Source organism: Acartia tonsa, chromosome 2, assembly GCF_053477335.1.
Source record: "Acartia tonsa isolate MP-2025a chromosome 2, ASM5347733v1, whole genome shotgun sequence".
In the NCBI taxonomy this organism is placed as follows: Eukaryota; Metazoa; Arthropoda; class Copepoda; order Calanoida; family Acartiidae; genus Acartia; species Acartia tonsa.
In genome coordinates, this window is record NC_137261.1 from 24,484,627 (window position 1) to 24,510,674 (window position 26,048).

General features: G+C 30.2%; 1 protein-coding gene across 3 annotated transcripts in view; it reads left to right on the forward strand.

Moving 5' to 3' along the window:
* The window catches only part of LOC145307520 (neurotrimin-like), a 71,484-nt gene that overhangs the window by 37,244 nt on the left and 8,192 nt on the right, over positions 1 to 26,048 (forward strand). For all 3 annotated transcript variants that reach the window (XM_080149987.1, XM_080149979.1, XM_080149994.1), the window contains exons 4-7: positions 7,369 to 7,580; positions 11,883 to 11,929; positions 13,155 to 13,239; positions 23,699 to 23,857. In XM_080149987.1, the coding sequence (XP_080006113.1) occupies positions 7,369 to 7,580; positions 11,883 to 11,929; positions 13,155 to 13,239; positions 23,699 to 23,857 (503 nt within the window). The remainder of the gene's footprint in view (positions 1 to 7,368; positions 7,581 to 11,882; positions 11,930 to 13,154; positions 13,240 to 23,698; positions 23,858 to 26,048) is intronic.

Sequence of the window (26,048 nt, forward strand, 5' to 3'; positions counted from 1 at the left end):
AAAAGGATATTTTTTGTAAAAGCTTGTCACAAGCTGGGAAAAAAAGTATTGAAAGAGATATGATTCTAAGTGATGGATCATGTCTATATCCTGTATACAGCACATATCAGGGAGAAAGCGATATATATTCTGTAAGATTCTAATAATAGATACATAATCTAATTCTTCTATTATAATTGTGCCCCATTTCCCCACAAAAAATAATATGTAAACTAACTAAAACGCTATATTGTCTAGAAAAATACTTGGCCATACTATAAAAAATCCATCATTTTAATTTACTTGAAAAATATAATTGTAAACCCCTTTTTCCTTGGATATAAGATGACTATATACTCCGTAGACACTGCAACCTACTGCATCAAGGAAGTAAGATACAGGTATATATCAATTGAAAATTTTTTGGCCTAATTTTTTTAATTAGAATTATGTTTTTTGTATAGAATTATGGTTTTATGTTTACATAATAGTTTTGGTAGAAACTTGGAATTTTAATAATTATTTTGAAGCTGCAAAATCCCTGTCCAACAAATAAAGCAGGAAAAATCCCATCAGTAACAGAATAAAACATACATTATGTACGGCTGAGTTATTAACTATTCAACATATCATAATTCATTTGTATTATCCTTGTACCTAACTTATTTGTAGTAGCATAAATACTCTACAAGTCTGTACAAGCTTGAGTTATTACCTATTCAACATATCGTAATTGATTTCTATTATCCTTGTACCTAACTTATTTGTAGTATCATAGATACTCTACAAGTCTGTACAAGCCTTAGTTGTTACCTATTCAACATATCATAATCTATTTGTATTATTCTTGTACCTGACTTATTTGTAGTAGCATAGATACTCTACAAGTCTGTACAAGCTTGAGTTATTACTTATTCAACATATCATAATCTACTTGTATTATCCTTGTATATAACTCATTTGTAGTAACATAGATACTCTACAAGTCTGTACAAGCTTGAGTTGTTACCTATTCAACATATCATAATTTATTTGTATTATTCTTGTACCTAACTTATTTGTAGTAGCATAGATGCTCTACAAGTCTGTACAAGCTTGAGTTGTTACCTATTCAACATATTATAATTTACTTTTATTATCCTTGTACCTAACTTATTTGTAGTAGCATAAATACTCTACAAGTCTGTGCAAGCCTAAGTTGTTACCTATTCAACATATCATAATCTACTTGTATTATCCTTGTACCTAACTTATTTGTAGTAGCATAGATACTCTACAAGTCTGTACAAGCCTGAGTTGTTGTTTATTTAAAATATCATAATTCACTTGTATTAGCCTTGTACCTTGTAATGGTCTGCATTGCTTTGATAGATATAGTTGTTTTAAAAACAAACAATCTCTTATCTGAATGTTTGTATCCCCCAAAAAAGAGTATTTATATTCTTTCAATTTGTCCTGCCTAATTTATGCATTTCTGTTTTAAAAAAATAAAGCTACGATGCTTTTAAAGGCATTCTTCCTTGTTTTACTAAGTGTATAAATGTATTGTAAAAAATGAAATAAAATAAAAATTACCAAAAACAATAAAAAAAACTTTCATTGAAACATTAGAAATCAGTTGTGTGAAAAAAATGTAATAAGTATAGATGAATAGTTGTATTATTAACTACCTGGCTCCGGTCTTGTATACCTTTTTTGTCTGCTAGCAAATTGCTTTCTGCTATTTTGTAGAGACTTTTCTGTTTTAATATTTACGATGTTATTGGCTGATATTTAAAGACCAAATTGAAAGTCGGCACAGGGTCCCGGGGTGGGAACATACAGTTATTTAACCCCTACCACCTCTGTTGCTTTACTCTAAAATGTAAAAAAATAGGAAAAGGTCATATGTGAAATAGAATATGTATACGTTATCAATAATGCAACCAATTATTAAAAAACAAGGAAAATATAAACAATTATTCTCTTAATGAAAAATAAAATGTTCATAGACCAAAGACATATAATTATGTTGAAATTAATAGTAGTCAATGTGATTCCTTTCTTTTATTAAGTGTTTTATTGATTAAAATTAATTGTATTATATAAAAAAGTAATTGAAAATTAATGAAAAGAAAACCTCTACAACACTTAATGATGATTTTATAAACGATAAACTTAATAAGTTATATATGTGTTACTAATGCTTGCTATCAGACTTTAAAATAAGCAAAGAAGTAATATTGTGCTATTTTTGCTGAGGTTATTTTATCATTTTGTAACATTATTTGAAAAAAAAGTGAAAAAAGTTTGTAATAGAAATAATGTTGTTGAAGTATTTGTGTTCTTTAAATTGATGTAAGATAGACTTCATTCCTAAGATGATCATAAACTGTATCATAACATTAATATATCCCATCCCGACTTACCTGCAGCTGAAGTGTGATTTCATAGCAACCGTTTGACTTTAGAGTAGTGTTTGATGTTAGATAGATGTGAAAATGTGATAATTGACAGCACAAGAAAAGGATCTGATATTTGTATGGATTTGGGGAATGGCACCTTTCTTACAAAATTAAGGGATTCGATTACCATATTCTTAAGTAATAATTTTGCAAAAAAAATTATCTTATAATACTTTATATATTCCTACATCCCTGGATGTATGAAAGAGACAAAAGTCAGACAATCATTTTTATTAAACAAACAATTATAATTACTTTATCCCTGAATATATGAAGGAGACAATCATGTTTTATAAAACAAATAATTATATTAATTTTATCTCTTCCTATATCTCTGGATGTATGAGGGAGACAAAAGTCAGACAATCATGTTTTATTAAATAAACAGTTATAATTACTTTATCCCTGAATATATGAAGGAGACAAACATTTATAAAACAAATAATTATATTTATTTGATCTCTTTCTATATCTCTGGATGTATGAGGGAGACAACAGTCAGACAATCATGTTTTATAAAACAAACAATCAAATACTACTTTATCAAGTAACTTCAAAGAGCTGTGTTACGTGTTTTCTGTAAGTTTTCTTTAATTATTAGATCTATTTTATCAATAAAATTCAATTACTTTTGTACAGACATACAAATAGCTGTTTTTAAAGTTTCTTTGGCATTTTTAGATATCCTCTTATATAGTAAGTAATAAAGTTTTTTTTGTCTGTATAAGTACAGAACAGATTGAGTTCTCCATTTTCGGGAAGCTCTACATAGGTCCTGGGATTGTTTTAGACTATTTTAATTAAAGATCTATGGTTTTAGGCTATTTCATGCCCAAGCTTCCCTTATGAAAACGGAAACCGAAGGTGCTATGGGCGCTTCCACTAGTCCTAAAATAAAAGTGGTATAATTTTTACCGGTCTCCTAAGATTTACATAAGAACTTAACTGAGTAAATTTAGGAAAACCTCTTATAAATCCTAAGATGATTTCAGGCTATATTGTTTTTATAGTGTTTGATAAATTTATTCTATATATAGAAAGGAATATACAATAATGCATATATTATTTGTGTTGTTATAGAGACCAATATGCCAATATGCTTATCATCTAAACAAATCTTCCAACATTATTATTAACCTTTACATATATATGTATATCTATGTACATATGCATAAGGCAAATATTATTCAAATACATATATTTAAAATAAAAGGACACTCTCCTTTTTTCATTTTAAATTTTTTCTTTGTAAGTTCAATACTTAAAACCAATATGTTTCCTTATAAGGTTAAACTTCAGTTAAACTTCAATATAATTATTGTATTAAACTAACACAACTATTAAACAAGAACAATTTTGTTCTAAATAACCAACATTACATTAATCTGACAACTTTCTGGGATAATAAAGACGATCGATGATAATGATTTGGATTAAGGGACAAATGTAAGTAAAGACCCAAGTTGCATAGTTGCTGCACTAATTCAAAAAAAAGTTTAATAAAATGTAAACATCAGAGAGTTCACATAACCTTCTAAAAGTTTTATTTTCCTGTTTGTGTTTCTGTACTGTAATTGACTTCAGTCAAGGTAAAATATGCCAGGGACAGGGATAGAGCACATGAAGACGAATTATGATTAAGGATTGCCTGTTATAGCGGCAAAGCCCCTAAAGAATAAGGGGCGCATTTAATTAAGGTTAAAGGGAAGATATAACGTAAAATTGTTTACATAGTATTTAATAAAAGTTTCCACAGATGACTTATTATTAATGTATAATTGCACAGTTTTACAGCCTGATATTCTCTTCGACATTGTAAACAACAGTAAAGATACTAATTATAATTATTGTCTTTTTTATGTTGATATAATTACAGCGGGGGGCAAATATCATTTTTCATGTGCCATATCCTTCTTACTTCAAATATCTAAGTACTAAATATTCTCAACGTTTCCTCAAATTATGTAGAATTATAGTAAACTTTTTTAAAATGGGAAATTTCTAATGTAATACCATATGATAAATAATTCTTGGAACTAACATACATAAATGTGCCCATAACCTTTAAGGTTAAGTTGAATCATACAAGATTTTATATTTACTTTAAAGATACATATAATATTTTTTGAAAGAATGGATTAATATTTATTAAGTTGAAAATATTTTCAAAAATTTAATGCATGTTTTTTAAAAAAATGATAAAGCCTTTCTAATAAGGAAATTATAATTTAATTCTTATTAAGCAACAATCCCATGCTATTTTAACCATAGACTTGTCCTTTTCGTTTTGAGGTTTTATGCAATGATAACTTTTATTTTTTTTGGTAACTGTATAGCTTACTTAATTTACCTTTAAATCTCGCTTTAAAATCTGTGAATTCTGGAAAACTTTAAAATACATATAATAATAATATTTATTCTATATTTATTCAGTAGAATAAACATAAAATACTTCCAATACCATACCCTGTTTAACTTTATAGCTATTATTATATTTAGGAAGGATTATAGTCGTCATGTGTGTTTTAATTTAAACACCAAATGTGTTAAAAGTACTAAAATTCAATAGTAATAATTACATTAGCAGAGTTAAATAATCATTATACTCTTACTTATATTCTAGATATTTAAATTAGGCTGTTTTTACATGATTTTTATTACTCTTATCATTATAAGAATAGCAGTACTATTTCGTTACAGATTTAAGGTAGGATACCTTACCAAACATTAGACAAAAAAGACTAATCTCAATAACATGTAGCAAGTAGTCGACTTTAAGCATAGTCAATACAATTAATAATCCAACAGGCAGTGATAGGTCTAAAGTAAAGAGGACAGTTAGAAGTAAGGAAGGGTAAAATATTTCACGAATAAATAGTAAGAATCAGAATACACATTAGAATGGAATTGGACTTTTAAATATCTAGAAAAATGATGATCGATGATTTATTCCGAACCCCATAGATGCCTCAAAAGGAAAAAAAACATTGAGGGAGGGGGGATGAGCGATTTTTCTTGGGAATTTGAATGTAACCTCCCCCCAAAATAGTTATAAACCTTCCCAGGGCCTATGAGAAGTAATACTGTAAAGGAGAACCATTTTGGTTTATGGGTAAGCGAGACCTTTGGTACAGACAGACAAACAGACAGATATTCTTTTACTTTTTATAAGGATTTATATAGAAACAAAAATTCAAGATAGTAAGTTTGGAGTAAAACAGGTTTTCTCTAATTTAAAGAACAGTCATTTTTCTTTTAAGTATATTTAAAAATATTAAAATATACATAACACTCTGAATTATTCCACTGTGGACAGGAAGAGGAACTTGTAGTGCCAATAAAATCATTCACATGTCCAATTTTATACAAGACATGGCCTGAAAATACCTACCACCAGTATAAGGATAGGTTTTCTAGAAACTTCTTGTATAATTATTGACCATCACCTCTAAAAATAATTTTGAATTTCTTAAATTGAATACAAGAAAAAGCTATTTAAAATTAAACACATGGAAAATATTTCATTATCAAAATGTTTATAAATCTTTTTTGTGGATATTTGAATCGATTTTTACTGCTACCCTAGCCTGTAAAGTATCTTCACCATATGAATTGAAAAAGAGGAAATTCCTATTTCATAGAATAAAGGGTAGGTAATCACTATATTAAACAGTTTCACTATTTGTTATTTTCTTGCAAGTTCAGACCATAATATTTTTGTTATCACTCTATTTTTCCAGAATAATTATCTGTGACCCTGCCCAGAACCAAATGGTTTCCTAGATTTGGCTTCAATTTCAATAGAAAGTAGAAAATGAATAAACATAAAATATATATATTTCATTCTACACATAACATTTAGGGAACAGAAAATATACAAAATCGAAACATTGGAAAATATTACTTTTGTATTTTTTGGGGGATTTTTAAATCATTTCAGAATACAACTTTGTTATCATTACAAAAAAATTTTTTTTTTAATTTTTGCCACTCATATCCCCAAAAAGTTTTTAAAGTCCAAAAAATACTAACTTTCAAACTAGATATGCTATTTTATACACATCAAGTGTTGTTTTATTATTCAAAAAGTTACATTTTGTTGAAATTTTCCTCAAAGTTTGGTAAAAGTTTGAAAAATGAATGGGTATGGTTTCAAACTAAATATACTTACAATACAATATGGACTCACACAAAAAGTGTCTTTCAAACTTTTACAACATTTAAATTAAAATTTTTCTATTGCTTAGTGTAATTTGGCAAATTTTTTCTATAAGCAATTAGGAATCACAATTGTGTTAGAATAATGGATATAGGATATATGTGGATATATTGAAAGGGAAATATTTGTCGTAAATTTAGCTTGCTAATATGGACCTCATTTATTGCCCAGTTCGGTCATCCAGTAGGAGCGGATGGTTACAATGTAAAATCATAATGATTTAAAACAACAAAGGCATTTTTTAAAAAAAGAAATAAGGTTTAATGTAAACAATAATACTAGAAATCTATATCTACCATATTGTCAAATCCCTGTAAAACTAATCAACACACTTCATACATACAATTTTAAAGGATTATGTAGACTATTAGACTTTTTAAAAAGAGTGGTCGTGGCTGAAATAATGTCAATGTTGTAACTTTACAAAGTGTCTCAAAAATCAGCCACGTGACGTCATAAAAATGAGGGAGATGAGAGGAGAAGAGGAAAAGAAAATTCGTAAAAAAGGAATGGACAATCCTTCATTTTTATGACGTTACATGGCTGATTTTTGAAACACTTTGTATAATGCTATTAATGCTACTCTCAAAAAAGATATTTGTCAATTTTTACAATATGACTTTACTAAAAAGTATTTTAATGGCTGTCATAATAATGCCATAAGAACTTATATTGACATAGAAAAAATACTTTTTAGATAGTGAATTTATAAAATTTTTATTTTAGGATGGATACCCTGCCTGATAGGTGGAAGCGGTGGTAGCCTCACGGACATCTACGACTCGCCCAACAGAAACAGTGACGGCAACCTCCCGGAATACGCACACCGCGGCAAAATTCAGCCGGAGTTCGTGCCCACCCATTCAGGCAATGTGACTGCCGCCCTTGGGAAAACGGCCCTGCTTAATTGCCGTGTCCGCAATGTGGGAAATAAAACGGTAAGAATTATTTAGCAGAAAAATTATTTCCCATAGACGTTTACGTTACCATGTACATATAAATAACTGTTACAGTAGCAGGAAATAAAAGTAATTTTGATTTTAACTTTTTCAATTAATAATATTTTGAACTAAACGAAAAAAAATTTAGTTCAAAATAATTTGACTTTGACAAATCCAAATTTGCATAAGATAGGATTTGTTTTCTGGAGAAAAACGAATTAGTTCTATTGCAAATATGTTATAAACATGAAAAAGAACCGCGTTATTAGTAGATTTTTTAATAACTCTCACCAGGCCTAAAACCTACCATGGACCAGTTTTAAAAAAGATGTGAAACTATCGGTAAAGCCGTTTAGGAGATAATTAGACATCCTTTAACATTATACGATGATGCAAAATACATGTTTTTTTTAGCAGATACTGTGAGGCTACTCAATCAATCAATCAACATGCTGTAACTTTTGTAGACTTTTGATACTGCTTTAACTTATTACTGTCCCAGAGAATGCTGAATAATAATTCCAATTATCCAAAGTCAGTTTCATGGAAATATGCAGGGATGGCACGGAAATGGTGTCTCAACAATAAGAAAAATCCACAAAATTAACTCTCAGCCTCATAATTTTTGAGTTGAGTAAATTTGGTTCACAATAGATTGATTTGAAATAATTCAGAAGAACTAAAATTTAAAATTAGCTCTTAAATAAATCCTGGTCGTTCAAAAGTTGTGGCTTTACAGTAAAACATCCCGACTAAAACACAGACAACCAACACTATGTCTAAAATTTCTTATTGTAAATTCTAGCATTGATATTACTAATATTATTGATATTGAACCAGTATTCAACATTTTTAACATAATAATTAAATAAAACATACTAACTTTAAAATAATTAAGTAAAGCAAGCACCGCCTTGGGAAACTAAAGGAAACATGGAAATTAAGGACATGGGGTCGACTTCTACTAAATTTAAACAAATTTATTTTGCTAACACATACCTTATATTCCTGTCTGGAAATAAGTTAGAATTGAAAATTCAATTATAATAGTTCCTCTAAATCTTACAATCTTCATATTCATGTAACATGGAAACGAATTAAAAAGCGAAAAACTGGAAAGGGAAATGAATAAGATTTAGACAATTAATTATTGTTTTTATAAATCTACGAGCTAGTCAGAGATAAAATATAAAATTTTAAGTTTTAAATAAAAAATGCTTTGCATTTGATGGGTTCTTTTCTAGTTTTTAAGTATTTAACTGGAGTTAGATAGAGAGTGAGGAGAGAATGGGGTGTTTATTCCCAAAATTTTATAACAACGTTTTCTTATTAGTTTGGTTAACAACTTTGGGGACTGTCAGTGAATTTTCATTGGTTAGAACATTAAGTTGACTGTCCAAACGTTTCAGTCACTAATTTTAATCTACAAAAGGGGTGGTTTTGTGTATCATCATTAGGGATCATTTATCGGCCATTGTCTTATCACTTAGATCCCTGTCCTGGAATAGTATTCATGTTTTCCTAGTGAACTTAACCTTTAATATTAAATTAATATTTAATTCAGTTATGTAACTTCGAGTTTAAATTATATAATGCGTACTCGAATCTTAAATAATATGTTCATCTAATATTGACATATAAAAATTTATAAAAAAACGGAATTAATCTTCGTCTTTTACATAGCAGTTTAAAAAAAACTAAATGTCTTAATGATAGCAATATCCATAAGTAGCCAATCACACAAATACTTGAATTAAACAGCAACTACTTATTGGTTAGAGTACTATCACAAGACAAATTTCTAAGTCTATTACTTCATAAAAAAACATAGCTTTATTGACAATTAACAGACAGGCATAGTAAGTTATAGGTAAGCTTCGCCTGAGACAATAAGTAAAGAAAACACGGCTCAATAGTAGCTGAGTATCCACAAACTCCCCAATAGAGCTGAGTATCCACGCATATTTCCCAAGAGTATTTGAATATCCACACTTTTCCCTATGGTAGTTGAATATCCACAATAGTTTCCTATTGGTATTTTCATTATATCCTTTTTTAATGCCGATTCCCATGACAATAAAGCAAAAACAATAAGGTTGCAGATTATCTTTGCCTATAACAATAAGCTGACCGGACTCAAAAAGTAAAAAGAAAAGTAGTTCTAGAATAATATATGTAAAACTCAAGTATAAATAAAATAAATATAGGGAAAACAACTCATTTGCATGAATTGTTTATATTTCAGACAACTATAAACATAGATACAAAAGATTTTTTTATTGATTTTTAAACGATAAATAAAAAGTTAGTTTACAATACATCACTTTGGTAGTTGTCAGATAGTTTAAAGTTTAATTCCGTCATTAAAGATAGTCAGTTTGAATTATCAGAAAAACTTAAGCCATTAAGTGATAAATTGGACGTAAATCGTGATTATAAAATTAGATTAATGTCGCGCAATTTAAGAGCTGTTTTTTCTGTAATACTACTTTTAGGTTAACTGATTGGTCTTATTAACGAGTTACCTTGGCCATAGCTTTGAAATTTAAAAGTTTTTTGTCTACTAGGGGATACCCATGCTTATTTTTTTTTTTTTTGGGGGATAATCAATTCTTTATGTTTTACATAATATTTGTCCTGCTTCCCGACTAAAGCCAGAATTGCTTCACCTTATTTGAATTTCTAAAGAGTTATTTATGCGTGCAAGGTGTAAATTTACATACAACAATATTGAACCAGGAGATTGGTTGTTGACATACAATTTACAATGAAATTGCCCATGGCTTGAAAATATTGAAGACGATGAAATTCTCTCAAAAAAATCAGCATGTGACGTCATAAAAATGAGGAATTATCCATATCTTTATTAGAGGGGTTTTCTTTCCCACTCATCCTCTCCAAAGCCCTCAGGATGACGTCAGAATTTTTTTGAGGGACTTTCTTTGTCTTCGAAAATATTTACCTTGTATTTATTTACATTACACTATTTCCAAGTTTTGGCATCCCCCCTCCCAAAAAAAATTAAGAAAAAAATAGGAGTGAGGGAAATGTGCATGCAATATAACGAACTTCAAATAACGATATCCTCCTTTCTTATGTGTTGTGTTGATATAAGACCAGCAGGAAAATATAACAGGGTAGACATGTGGAAGAATTATTTGCCTACATTTTAGAGGAAGAAAAAAAAGGAAAATAAAAAACTTTTATTTTCTTCTTCTGTTTGCACAAAATACAGCGTGAGCCTTAAAAAAGTTTGATTTGAATGTTATTTATAGAATAACTAGGTATTTCATTTCAAATAAACCAAGAAATCCAAAACAAATAGTAATTCTTTTTGAAATTTTATCAAACTGATGGTACAGTTTTTATTTCAATAATACAAGATTATTTTATGGCTCAACATATGCTTAATCGTTGACAGACAATTTGGCCGATTTTTGAGATCCATATAAAAAATCTCGAAAATAATAAATATAAAATTGGTTCTCCCACATAGACCTATTTTTGCTACCCCTCCCCCCTCCCTTTTTGCTTTATTGCACAATTTAAAAAAATATATATCTCCAGCTCGTGCTTAAGACACTAACCCCTTGGAGCTCTACTATCCTTTTCTTACCTAACCTACCCAAAATAAGTATCACAATCAAATTTTGTTTGCAATCAATATACAAAATGAGGGAAATAGCCATAATTTTTTTTGTAAAATTCATTTAAAATAAATTCTAATTTGATTTTTTTTGTGAAATTAAGGACATTATAGATGTGGCCACTTTAATAACAAAGCTAAAGGTTTATCCAAATTTTTTGGGGTTCATACTGTACAAACATATGTACTATCAAGACTAAAGTTTCATCAAGAGCAAAATAATTTCAACTTTTAGCACACAACATGAACACATATATCATCAAAGTTTTATCTACATTAAAAAACTATTTTCCTCTTTGAATGTAGTGGCCAATCAACTATTTTTTCCAACGTTTGTCTGTCAGTTTATTGATGGGGCGTTTTGAGGGGCTAAATAAAAAAAACCACAATCAAAATTTTATCAAAAGAAGTTTTGTAAAGCATTTATCATTACGCAGACAACCAACCATTTGATTACACTAACTTTGTCTGACATGGTAATGAGTTGCTCCTTGTTTAGTTGCAAGAAAGTTTCAAGACAGTGTCAGACATAGTAGGTAGTTTTTTAACTATTTTTAACGTCTCTATTATGACGCGGTGTGGAATAGACTCGAACCCGATACTTTTTTATACCTAAGCGTAAAAAATGTATGTATATTTTCCTTTCTTTTTAGGTTTCTTGGATCCGACACAAGGACACACTTCTACTTGCTATTGGAAGGTAGGTCAACCTTGTTCAGATATAGAAATAGTGCTCTATAAGAAAGGTAGGAGAAACTGAAAGTGTCATGTGTGACGTCATAAAAAAAGGAAGGATGAGAGGAGAAGTTAGAAAGGAAACCCATAAAAAAGAGATGGATTTAGACATATTTTTATGACGTCACACATGACACTTTCCGTATCTCCAGTAAGGTATGTACGTCAAATAGTTACTTAGACACAGAACGACTCAAACTTTGAATTTTGTAATGCATTTAAGAAATTGGATCGTCAAAGATTTAATTATGTTTCTCTAGAAAATGTCATATAAACTGTTTTCATCTTTGTTATCTTGTAATTACTGCGCTACTAATAGCTATAATATCCCTTATTTTTAATACAGTTAGCTTAAATCTTTATTTTATGTCAGAATATTTTCTATTTTTAAATCATATTTTGCTTAAGATTCGTGAATTATTAATAAGTTTAAATGGATATACATAGTATGCACTCTATATATAAAGTTGTAAAATATAATATTATTTTTTCTGTTCTGTCTTGTTTTCATAAATCAAGTAATCTTAAATATCAACAAAGATGACTGTATCCATACGCAGCTAACACAAAAAATCAAGTTTTAACCATAAGAAAAGAAACGTTTGATACAAATAACCATTAAAATAATATGAGATATATGGGAAAAAATTTCAAGTTTTGAAAAGTATTTTTTTTAAAATGACATTAAACCTCATTTTTTTTGTCTGCTTTGATCTGTTATTTCCAGAGAAATATCCTGCCTTTAAAATATTCATTATTGACGAATGTCCTTCCCAGTAAATTATATGTTATCAAACACCATTCCAAAGTCATGCTAACATTAATTATTCATTTGATGTAACCACAGTTTTGTTTTTGTCAATTAAGTTATTAACAAAATTTCCTCGAAATTAGTCAATTAAAATGATTGTCAAAATACATCAACTCATTTTTAAAAGCGAAGCTTTTCTAAAATTAGGGTCGATTCGTCCTGTATATCCTTAAAAGGCATCCTGTATTTAAGAAGATTTGCAACAAATTTACCTGTATTTTTGTTTATGCATTAATTTCCTGCTTATGCAGTATTGACACTCTGCAAATGTAGATGTTTGTTTGTCCTACCGTATAGTTTTTTTTGATTTTTTGGATATTGTCATCCTTGTTTTTCATAAAAACAATTAAGGAACAGGGCTGATAAAGATTTTGTTTAGGTACACGTACACGTCTGACTACAGATTTAAAGCTCTGCACAAAGTAATGGCTGAGGACTATCTTTTGAAGATACAAGATGTTCAGGTATTTAGCATTTTATCATTTGAATAATTGAAGACTAGCGACAGGCCCCGAGGGAGGAGAAGTCGATCGTAAACTTTAAGTTTGGTTTTAAAAAGGAATTTAAAAGTAATTTCCTCCCAAAAATATTAATAAACCTTACCTGGACAAATGAGAAGCTTCCCTGTCAAGAAGAACTTTATCGTTTCAGCGGTTCAAGAAGAATTTTAAAAATTGAGTAGGGGGATTCTCTACACATGTGAAAACACAAAACCGACTTTGACAAATTATAGAGAATCTTTACTACCAAAATGATTTAATTATTTAGTAGGCTTCAGACAAGTTTGCTTCCTTTAATCTAATAATCAATCATACTAAGTGTGGAGTTTTACAATCATTATCATATTCTAAATGTTTAAATATCAATCATATCTATTAGAATTAAATTATAAATTACTCTTTTATTAGTTCCGTGTTTGTTTAGTAGGGGTGCTGCCCCTTTTACCACTAGCAAAAGTACAACCACTGTGTTTTTGACAAATATTGGGTGTGTTTTTGTCAATTTCGTTTTTAGCTGTATTTTTGGCAATATTTTTTTATCCACTGTCAAAATTACACCTTTTCACTGCCATAAACACAGTTTTACTGTCAAGTTCACACCCATGAAATTCAAGTATGCTGTCAAATTCACAGTTTTGATGACAAAAATACACCTACTTTTAATTTAATATTAATTATAAATATTTTGACCAAGTTATAACTATTAATAATAATTAAATCAATCTACTAATTGTTTAGAACAACCTTTGTTTTTAGGTCTTTTTTACTTTAAAATTTCAAACGGCTGTAACTTTCTTATTTTTGAAGCTAGAAGAAAATTTATTTCCAGAAAATGTTTATCTTTATGTAAATTTTACATTAGAAATATCAAATATAAGTTTAAGGGTATAAGGATGTACTACTAGAGGATTTTTTAGTATTTTGGCATTATAAAATGCTTTGTTTTAGTCAAAAAAATATTTTTGCTCTATACCTGGATGACCCTGCCAGGTTTGCTGGCATCCTGTGCCCGCCAGGATGGAGATATTAAAAAAATTCCAACTCTCAGTTATGTGTCATACCCATACTTTAAAAGTCAAGCAGTTTGGGCTCTTTATCTTTCAAACACAGAAAATGAGATAGAAAAAACCGGATGGAGGGGCGTTCAACGCCCCCCCCCCCCCGACCGTTAAGGGTTAATAAAAAAATTGTTAAAACCTTCACAAATATCTTGAAAGTTTTCATACGATCTGTTATCTATTGCTATCAACGGTTTTATCCTTACATTTTTGTCTTAATAACATTTCTTTTTTCTTTCTTAGGTTTAGTAAAGCTGGTGACATCCAGGGATTTTGGGGGATAACTCTTTTGTTGGGTTTAAAGTTTTAAAAGGGAAAATTTTTCAAAGTTTTCATTGATTACATTAGAAAAGTTTTCAAACGCACTCTCTGGATTACTTGAAATTAATTCTAAATCATCATCAAAGCCCTATAATAACAGACAAGTTTAAATTTTACTGTTAAAAAGTGTCAATTTGGAAAATTAATTTTATAAGTTATACTAATTAACCCCAAAAAAGTAAACTTGTTTAGCATATAGTAAAAGATTATTGACATACAATAGAGATAAAGTGTAGAGTGGTGACGTTAGTTTAAACATATATTAGATTTGATATCAGAGAATGATCTTTAAATTTGGATTCTATTTAATTCTTTTTAACATATTTTGGCGTTGTATCAGATTTAACACCAACATGTTTAGTTATTCGTTTACTTATGGTGTAAAAAGTAAATTTAATAGATGTATATTTGTCAATATGTAGGTGTATAATTGACAAATTATAAATTTAGTAGATGTATTTTTGTCAATATATAGGTGTATAATTGACAGCAAAACTGTGAATATGCCAGTGCAATAACTGTATTTTTGTCATACCCCCTAAAAACGCAGGTGTAAATTTGACAGTAAAACTGTGTTTATGACAGCAAATCACTGTGTTTATGACAGTAATATCACTGTAATTTTGCTAGTGGTAAATCTGCCATGTACCCGTTTAGTATGGTCGTTTAAGTCAATCATTTTCAAAATGACAGGAAGTTAAGATGTAAAACTGATAAAAATCGATAGGCCACTATTATCATAGTATTTATTATCATATATATATATGTATATTCTGATTTTGATTGGTATTATTACTTATTATTCGGTGTTTTCGAGGAACGCTCTTGACTTCAAATGATCCTTCAAGATGCATCGTTGTTCTCCTTTATATGTGCCTTTATTGGCTTCTCCTCCTGGAAGCCTCTAGTAGCACTAAAGGGGGTGGGAAGGTCAACTCGCCCTCACCTGATTTTCAGTATAAGTTTATTAAGCAAAAGGAATAAAATTGGGTAGTAATTTATTTTTAAAAATTTTCCAAAAATAATTATAAACCTTCCCAGGACCTCTAAAAGGGTAATAAATGAGAACCCTATGGGTTCAGCGATTAGCAAGATTCTTCGCTACCGACGAAAGCTTACTACTTTATATAATAGGATGTACTAAAGTACTAGCGAAACAGTCGTAGATACATGTGTTTACTCTAATATCGACTTGAACCTTACACCCACCTGGCATCAAGCACTTTTACAATAAAGGTATTAATAAAATCCCTGTGTGTCCCTGGTTCATACGACTATTGCATGATTTGTTTACTGCAGATTGAAACTGAAAACAATTAGCTTTTATCAGATCATAAAGACATAAACATCATATGCTTAATTATAATCAATTACAGTTTGTAATTTGTTCATGAACAAGGACAAGTATTTTCATTACAATGTTAGCATTATTATTAATGTATTTAGTATCTTTTTATTTCAAAAAAAATGATAAAAAGACCAAACCTTTAGACCCATGCTATAAATAAACCTAGCTATTAAATATTAAGAAAAATTAATCACCCAAAATTGATATCCAAAAGCTAATGGTTTGTAAACAGCTTGTCATACATATAATATTACGCTTCAACGGGAGCACCCACTTTAAAACATTATCCTAATATATAAAGTAGCAAGCTTTTTTTTGTCTACAAAGAAGGATCTAACTAACCACTGAACCAATATGGTTCTCCTTTACAGTGAAGCTTCTTATAGGTTCTGAGATGGTTTTAGACTATTTTATTTTTATTATAAAAAAGTCTGGGTATGTTTTGAAGCTATATTTTTGCGCTTCCATATATCTTTGAATATATAGCCCCTAGATGCTAAGGGCGCAACCGCTAGTTTGTTATAAAAGCTTTAATTTTATTCCTGTTTTTCTAGAGGTGGTTGTAAATGACGAAAAAGGTCATATAAGTTTAACAAGCAAATTACAGTAAAAGTATACTGTATAATATTAATAATTTGAAAGAAAAAAAAACATTTTACATTATGGCATAATCTAAAAATAGTCTGATTATATACTCATTCCCTTTTTACCAAAGCAAAGAATTTTGTTTTTATAAGCCTCAGGTTCTCCCACACCAACAGGATTTTCTCTATGAAATATAAAAAAAGTATAGATGCTTATGAAACTACATTGGCACATAATGCAGTGACCCTATTACTAGCAGACAAAAACTAGAAGAATATGGCTGATTTTTTAAAGGAAATATTTTGAAATTATATCAGTTTTGATAACACAGATTGAGAATGTAAATCCTTCATTATCAACAGAAACTTTATTTTTTTGCTTTCAAATACATTTGTATGAGCATTGTAAAATTAATAAATAAGAAAATGTGATGAATGTAAGAGTCCTTGTATAAAGTACATGCAATGTAGCAATTACTAGATTATGCATATATTATAAAATTGGCATGTTAGTTGGGAAAGGGGAGGTAGTAAGAAAAAAAATTATTTAAATATTAATTATATCACTGTATCTATATCCTATAATGTAAAGTAGTAAGATTTTTTAGTCTGTTGCTTAGTATATCGATAACTCCTGAACCGATTGGCTTCTCAATTCCAGGAAAGCTTAAATTAAGTTATTGGATGGTTTTAGACTATTTCATTTTTAAATTCGAATATTGGTATAGTTTTTTTGCTATTTTTTTGCCGATATCTTCCCCTTCGAATGCCGAGCCATGTCATGCTAGTGAACAATTAAGGTATGTTCTCATGCTTTCGTCCGTTCGTAAATAGTAAGTGATATTAAAATGATATAAATTGCTGAAATTTAATATTGCTCGAAATTGCAATCTAATAAGCCATTCTACATAGATGTCAAAATAATGATTATTGTTACACATGCCCAAACAAAAACTCCGATCATTAGAATACTGTGTTAATTCCCCTTTATTGTGTTTCTAAGAAAAGAAGCTTATTAAAATAGATTTAATGCAATATTTAAAAGTAAAGGAAATAATGCTCTTGAAAAATGTATAAACAATTATTTTTAACGTAACATTTTCAGGTCTTGAATTAAACTGCCATGACATGGTAATTTATGTTTATGTCTTTTTTAGGATCATGGAAAGAAAACAAAGTCATTCCTTAATTAGGACAGAAGTCACCTTCCTAGGAAGGACATAAGTAGCTTCCCTTATGTGAGAATTTGTTAGATGAAGGGCATAACTTGTCTCCCTTAACAAAGATTTTGCAAGATGAAGGACATAAGTAGCCTCCCTTCACCACACAAAACCTAGCTTTTTGGTCCTTCACATAGCAAAATCTTGCATAAAATAGTTTATCTGTCCTTCACATAGCAAATTCTTGCAAAACATAGCATTTATGTCCTTCACATAGCAAATTCTTGCAAAACATAGCAAATTCTTGCAAAACATAGCAAATTCTTGCAAAACATAGCATTTATGTCCTTCACATAGCAAATTCTTGCAAAACATAGCATTTATGTCCTTCACATAGCAAATTCTTGCAAAACATAGCAAATTCTTGCAAAACATAGCAAATTCTTGCAAAACATAGCAAATTCTTGCAAAACATAGCATTTATGTCCTTCACATAGCAAATTCTTGCAAAACATAGCAAATTCTTGCAAAACATAGCAAATTCTTGCAAAACATAGCAAATTCTTGCAAAACATAGCATTTATGTCCTTCACATAGCAAATTCTTGCAAAACATAGCATTTATGTCCTTCACATAGCAAATTCTTGCAAAACATAGCAAATTCTTGCAAAACATAGCAAATTCTTGCAAAACATAGCATTTATGTCCTTCACATAGCAAATTCTTGCAAAACTTAGCATTTCTGTCCTTAACTAACATAGCATTTTGGTCCTTCACATAGCAAAATCTCACAAAACATAGGTTTTTCTGACCTTTTTCTGCCAGGAGAACAGAACTAAATCAGAACACACATAACAAGAGTTTTTACATAATACCTCTGCATAAATTATGATAATTCATTATTATTACCCCCCCCCCCCCCTATTTTACCTCTGCATAAATTATGATAATTCATTATTATTACCCCTCCCCCCCCCCTATTTAAAATTTACCCCTGCATAAATTATGATAATTTATGCTGAGTTAAATGTACTGTTTGAACTTCTATCTAACAGGATATGAGAACTTAATCAGAACACACATAACAAGAGTGTTTACATAGTACATTCAGATTAACAATTATTCAATTGGCCCCTTTTCAGTTCATCATATGACTTGGAAGGAGGTTGAGGAGCATTTTATGCAGCCTAAATTCCACTATGCTATGCCACTTTTCCTAAAAGGCGTTATAGCTGGCCTCTTTTGTGTCCATCATATGACATGGGAGGTGGTGCCATGTAGGAAAAGTGGCATTGCATTCTTGGGAATTTAGACTGCATAAAAGCTCCTCAACCTCCTTCCCATGTCATATGATGGACTGAAAAGGGGCCAGCTATGACGCCTTTTAGGCCCTAGAATGCAATGCCACTTTTCCTACATGGCACCACCTCCCATGTCTTATGATGGACACAAAAGAGGCCAGCTATGACGCCTTTTAGGAAAAGTGGTAAAGCATAGTGCAATTTAGGCTGCATAAAATGCTCCTCAACCTCCTTCCCATGTCATATGATGGACTGAAAAGGGGCCAATTGAATAATTGTTAATCTGAATGTACTATGTAAACTCTCTTGTTATGTGTGTTCTGATTAAGTTCTCATATCCTGTTAGATAGAAGTTCAAACAGTACATTTAACTCAACATAAATTATCATAATTTATGCAGGGGTAAATTTTAAATAGGGGGGGGGAGGGGTAATAATAATGTATTATCATAATTTATGCAGAGGTAAAATAGGGGGGGGGGGAAGGGGTAATAATAATGAATTATCATAATTTATGCAGAGGTATTATGTAAAAACTCTTGTTATGTGTGTTCTGATTTAGTTCTGATCTCCTGGTAGAAAAAGGTCAGAAAAACCTATGTTTTGTGAGATTTTGCTAAGTGAAGGACCAAAATGCTATGTTAAGGACAGAAATGCTAAGTTTTCTAAGAATTTGCTATGTTTTGCAAGAATTTGCTATGTTTTGCAAGAATTTGCTATGTGAAGGACATAAATGCTATGTTTTGCAAGAATTTGCTATGTTTTGCAAGAATTTGCTATGTTTTGCAAGAATTTGCTATGTTTTGCAAGAATTTGCTATGTTTTGCAAGAATTTGCTATGTTTTGCAAGAATTTGCTATGTTTTGCAAGAATTTGCTATGTGAAGGACATAAATGCTATGTTTTGCAAGAATTTGCTATGTTTTGCAAGAATTTGCTATGTGAAGGACATAAATGCTATGTTTTGCAAGAATTTGCTATGTTTTGCAAGAATTTGCTATGTGAAGGACATAAATGCTATGTTTTGCAAGAATTTGCTATGTTTTGCAAGAATTTGCTATGTTTTGCAAGAATTTGCTATGTTTTGCAAGAATTTGCTATGTGAAGGACATAAATGCTATGTTTTGCAAGAATTTGCTATGTTTTGCAAGAATTTGCTATGTTTTGCAAGAATTTGCTATGTTTTGCAAGAATTTGCTATGTGAATGACAGAAATGCTATGTTTTGTGAGGTTTTGCTATGTGAAGGACAGAAAAGCTAAGTTTTGCAACTTGAAGGACATAAGCAGCCTTCCTAATGTAAGAATTTGTCAGACAAAGGACATAAGTCACCTCCCTTAAGTTAGATTTTGTTAGATGAAGGACATAAGTAGCCTTCCTTAGACCAATTTCCAGTGACTTCTGTCCTAATTAGGAATGACTTTGTTTTCTTTCCATGATCCCTTTTTTATATGTAATTTATAAACAAGCCTAACATTGCCTCTAGGTTTCATAATGTTTCTCAGTCAGTAATAATTACATTATGTTTGAAAAGACTTTCGAATTTTTAGGTAGCAATAACAATTAAAGGTTTCCTAACAGATCTATAGTATAGATAAATCTACAGACAACTAACTCCCTTCGTTTTTCAAAGACCTCTTTCGTCTGCTTCTAAATTATTTTTTGCTACTTGGCTGTGCTAATATAAGCGACACCATTGCTGATTTTCAATGACCCAATATAAAGGTTGCACAAGGTGGTTGCGATGGGGAGATACAGTTATTTAACTCTTTCTCCCTCTAGTGTTTTACTCTAATGGTGTCTTAACAATATATATTTAGCCCAATAGACTGAATTCAAATCATTTAATTGCTTACATGTAAAAGTATAAACACCTAATCTAAAAATCTACAAAAAGTACAAAAACAGAATTGCAACAAAAACATTTTTGTTGTCCAAGTGTGTTGTTGCATGATGAGGACTGAATCATCCTGGCATCAAATATTCATTGGTTAAAACAAGTCCAAAGTTTGATTAGGAATGTAATTACAAAGGACTTTTCCAATTTCCCCTCCCTTCCACCTCCTAAAACATTAGAATTCCTTTATGTTCCTTACAAAATGCTAATTTTAAAAAATAGCAAATCCTTTTGAATTTTGGTTTGGTTAAGTTTATAATTTTTGAAAAACATTGACACTTAATTTATCTTGATTAGAATCAGATAGATTTGTATCATGTAATTTTTGTATTTGTATTTTTGGAAAATCTTGTTTGTTTCGGTATTATTTAATTATTTTTTTCAGAAAAGTCGCTTTCCTCGGATATTAGAATGAAAAAGGATAATAAGTTAGTGCTGAGGGGCCGAAGGCCATGGTTAACGAAATTGGTTTTGATTGTATTACTCGAAAATTGTCGGTAATATGACGTTATACATGATTTTTCAGTATAACTGAGAACCGGTAATAATCGAGCAAATACCTTTCGGTTTCGAATCCATACTGAAAATAACATTACCATTTATACCTAAGAAAAACTGACAAGGGGCGTTGATATGATAATTTTTTTGTCAAACGTTGAAAGGCTTTTTTGTTCCTTGATTTAAGTTGGCACCACCGACACTACAAGAACATATAGCACCTTGAAAGTTGAGCAATAATTTGATTGACTTGTTGAGGCTGTCATACTTTAAAATAGAGCCATATTTATCATGTGCTTTAAAATACTTTTTAATGGTTTATATTATATCTTGTGACGAAGGGGTTAACTTACCCTGTTATAAAATAGCTTAAAACTTTTAAATCAATCCCCCCTATCCATTCCAATCATTTTAGAAGTTTTATTAACATACACATACATTTTTTACCTTATTTCAGAGTTCAATTAATAATATTTTTTTTTTTCTAAAATTCTATCAGCCCAGGGATAAGGGATGGGAAACGTAGGAAAATATTATTTCAGGCCTATTTCAAGCCTAGGCTTAATAAACCAGTTTTGGGATGGCGCAGTGGTTCGTCCTAAACGCTAATAAAAAAGCTGTGTGTGTGTGTGTAGATAAAGTATAGAATCAAATTCAGGTAGCTAGTTTAAAGTAAAAAGATAACTTTTAAAAACCTATATATTAATGGCTTTTGTTAAAATGAAGTTTTTTCTCTCCCAAAATTTTTTTATCTTTTACTTTGGTAATTTGAACTGTCAGAAAGCTATCGTTGGGTTTCCCTCAGACAGATTTTAGTTTGTATTATTTGCATTTTTATTAATGAGTAAAAATTTTATTTGAAAATTTCATTGCTAATTAAAATTCAAAATAAATAAATAAATATGCACTTGGGTAACATTCTATCAAGTTCTTTGGATACTATTATGTAATGATAGATCTGTACTGTGTTGTATTGTACAAATATTAGGGTTAAGGTGTTGTATCAATTCCGTATTAAATTTTTAAAATTCAAAATACAACATCTAATTTATAAACTACCAAATGAAAATTCGTAGCTACCTTCTTTCCAAAAAAATAATCCTGTTATTTTTGTTTTTTCTATATGGCCCTTTTTTAATGTTTAACTCTAAGCAGATTTAATAATTAAACTAATGTGATCTAACACCATTTATATTATTTTTTTCGTAGCAGACAAATCATTATTTTTTTCTAGAATTGTCTGCTTCTAAAATTTCCGCCAATTGGTGATTGGTTGATACAAAACAGGCGGATTCTTATTGGTTTAGAGCGATAGCTACTTGGGAGCCTCCGCCAGTTTGATAGGATTTTGTAATAGTTGCAATATCCCTTTAGAATCTAGGCCGGGACCTAATTAATGCCCAGGTTTCCTATCCCTTTTCCCTGTATCAGCCATTTCTTCCATTTTTATTGGAGCAACTGAGTAAACAAAAAGAACATTAGGAAAACTCTCTGACAATATTCTGAGTTATTTATCTATTTTTTCAATCTATTATTCCATATTTGCTTATATAGGTAGTATGCTAACTTTGAATACCCAAACACTCAAACTTTTTAACATATTTTTGTTTGTCTATGAGGAAAGTTTGTGATGGTATGTGTGAAGTATGTCAACAGAATATTAATTATTTAAACATAATTAAATGTCAAATGGCCCATTTTACGTTAGTGTGATATTTTAAAATGTTTCTTATTTTTTTCATGACTTGTAATTGTTTAAAACTAAATGTTTTATAAAGATTTAAATTTGTTTTATTCAAGATAAAAGATATCACTTGAAATTTGAAAAAAAAAACAATGGAAATATGAAACAGTCATACGAATCTCAATTGTTAAGTTTGTTAGAATAATAACTCTTTTTCTCGTATTTATTCGAATCCGGTGGATAGGAACCGGTTCTCATTCATACGAAAAAACTATGTCTAGCATCGTATTATATCCAGCTTTCTACAAATATAAAAATGTACAATCATAAGATTAAAACCAGTTTTTTTTAGCCCGTGCCTACGGCACCTAGGGGCTAAAAAACTGTTTTTAATCTTATAATTGTACATTCTATATCCACGGAAAGCCGTTTATAATACGATGCGATAAATAACTATTATTCGTGCGTGGAAATGTATAGAGAACACGGCTTTATGCTTTTTTTGATAATACATGAAATAAAGTCCTATTAATCCCAACAACAACTTTTTTTGAGTACCTAACTGAAATATTTAGATGGATGATGCTGGTCTGTATGAGTGCCAGGTATCCAGTACTCCACCCCTGTCTCACCATATCTACCTGGAGGTTGCCCAGCCCTACACAGAGATAGTTGGAGGCAAGGAGATCTATCTGGATGAGGGCTCCATGATGAATATTACTTGCTTAGTTAAGGTAATATTTATCTGCTTATTAAATTAGAAGCTAAGCATCTCTATCCTGTCAAAGAACAGTAACTGTTATACAGTAAAAAAACATTTACTTTCCAAACTAAAAACCTTACAAAAAATGCAAACTTTATTAGGTATATTTTGCAATAAGAAAAAAGAACATGTGTACAGCTACATATCATATTTCAATACGGAAATAATTTTAAAAGAGTATATTGGTAAAAATAATATATTGGTTTACTTCAAAGTAATTCTAATTCAAAGTAGTAATTCAATATCTTGTACCAGTACAAGTACGGAAGAAAAAAGATAGCAAAATATAAATATCAATTTAGAAAAAAATATAAAGTTAATTTTTGGTGGTTTAATGTACTAAACATCTTTTAAAACTAGAGATCAATAATTTACTGGATAATTATAACTAAATTTTACATTTAGTTAAAAGTACTTTGACACTAAAACATGCACATTCTACATTAACACACACACACTCTGATATGAAATATATTTTATTTGAGATGATTGATCTATATATTATGATATATGTAACCTTACAAATTAAAGATAAGTGCATTGCTCACCCCCTTTAGCCTCAACTCCTCATATCCTGCTCCCCTTTTTATTGGTTTTATGTATTTCTTTCCCAACCTTTTTTCAGGGATAACAATGGATAAATAATATTTGTAGATATACAATATACATATTTGTATGATAAATAGTTGGTCTACTTGTCATATTTATGAAAGAATTCCATGTAGTTTTAGAAGTAAGTGTCTTTTTAGGAAAACTTAATTATACCTTTACCCTTCTTTTTGGTTGAAAGTATTGAATGCAGTTGCACTGGAAATATCTTTAAAATCACAAGTTTTTAAGGTACAAAATCTTTTATATTGCCAATGAGCTGCTTAAAATCCCCCTATCTCACCTCTCAACTTTCATGCAAGTTTAAATGGATAGTGTTCTCTATAATAAGGTACTCGAGACAGTAATTATTAGTTCTATTATCGTTCTAATAATGTAATAAATTTTTGATTTTAGAAGTGATGGTCATAGATTGTTGTAATAGCAATGTAACTAACATAATTATACATACAAATTCTATGATATAATATCTTAAATAAAATGTTTTATAGTCGACTTCCCTTAGATTTCTCATTAATTATTGTAAATTGGAATAAGGGAGTATTTGTGGTCCACTTAACCCTTACAGATCGGGCCCCTATTCCCACCTTAATAGATCGGGGGGGGGGGGGGGTCATATTGACCCCCCCCTCTATCTCGGCTTCTGTTACAGATAAAGACGTAAAATTTTTTTCTGGTGGTTCATGTGTATTTTTAGGGAAAATTACTTTTTCTAATCATAGCGGTCAGGCCGCTCCTTAGCCGCTTTTTAGCGGCCAGCCGCTAAATTTTAAAACAGCTGTAGAGCGGCCAATTTTGCAGCTAGGATGACAAAATTTTAGGACGAACTTTTTTTTTCCATAACAAAAAAATTACTTTTTCTGATCATCGCCGAAAAACGGCAAATAACGGAAACCGCCATTTTCGGCGGTTACGGCGGTAAAACGGCGGTTGGCGGCGCCAATTTTTATTGTTATCTGTTTATTGTTGCTCAAGAATTTACCAAAAAAAATTATAGGTCTCTAGCTGTATTAGAAGCCACGATATTCATGATATATGTCTGTGGTAAAAGCCGGACAAAAATCGGTCATAAAGTCGGTCAGGGTGCGGTCAAACGGTCATAACACCACTTTTCTCATAAGGTCATTGATATCTCAGTATTCACCAAAAAAATTTTAAGTTTTTACCTTATACACAAAAGTCATAATGTAGAAATTAAGATTTATTTAGAATTTTTTTAAAATTTTGGTGCTACCCAACCGACTTTGACCGGACACCACGACCGACACAGACCAGATATCCTAATAAAATCAACTCTTGCCGACGCATAATTACTAAACTTAAAAAGTCATGAAGTAACAGCTATCCATCTTATCTACGAAAAAAATGACATTGAAAAAACTAGAGGGGGGGGTCAATATGACCCCCCCCCCCCGATCTGTAAGGGTTAAGATATAGACAATTCTACCAGGTTTTTTTCTACAGATTGGAAAGGAAATTCAAGCAAAACTTTGAGATTTTTATGTAAGGAACTGTACTTGACAGATTTTTTTTTTAATCGGAGAGGGGGAGCT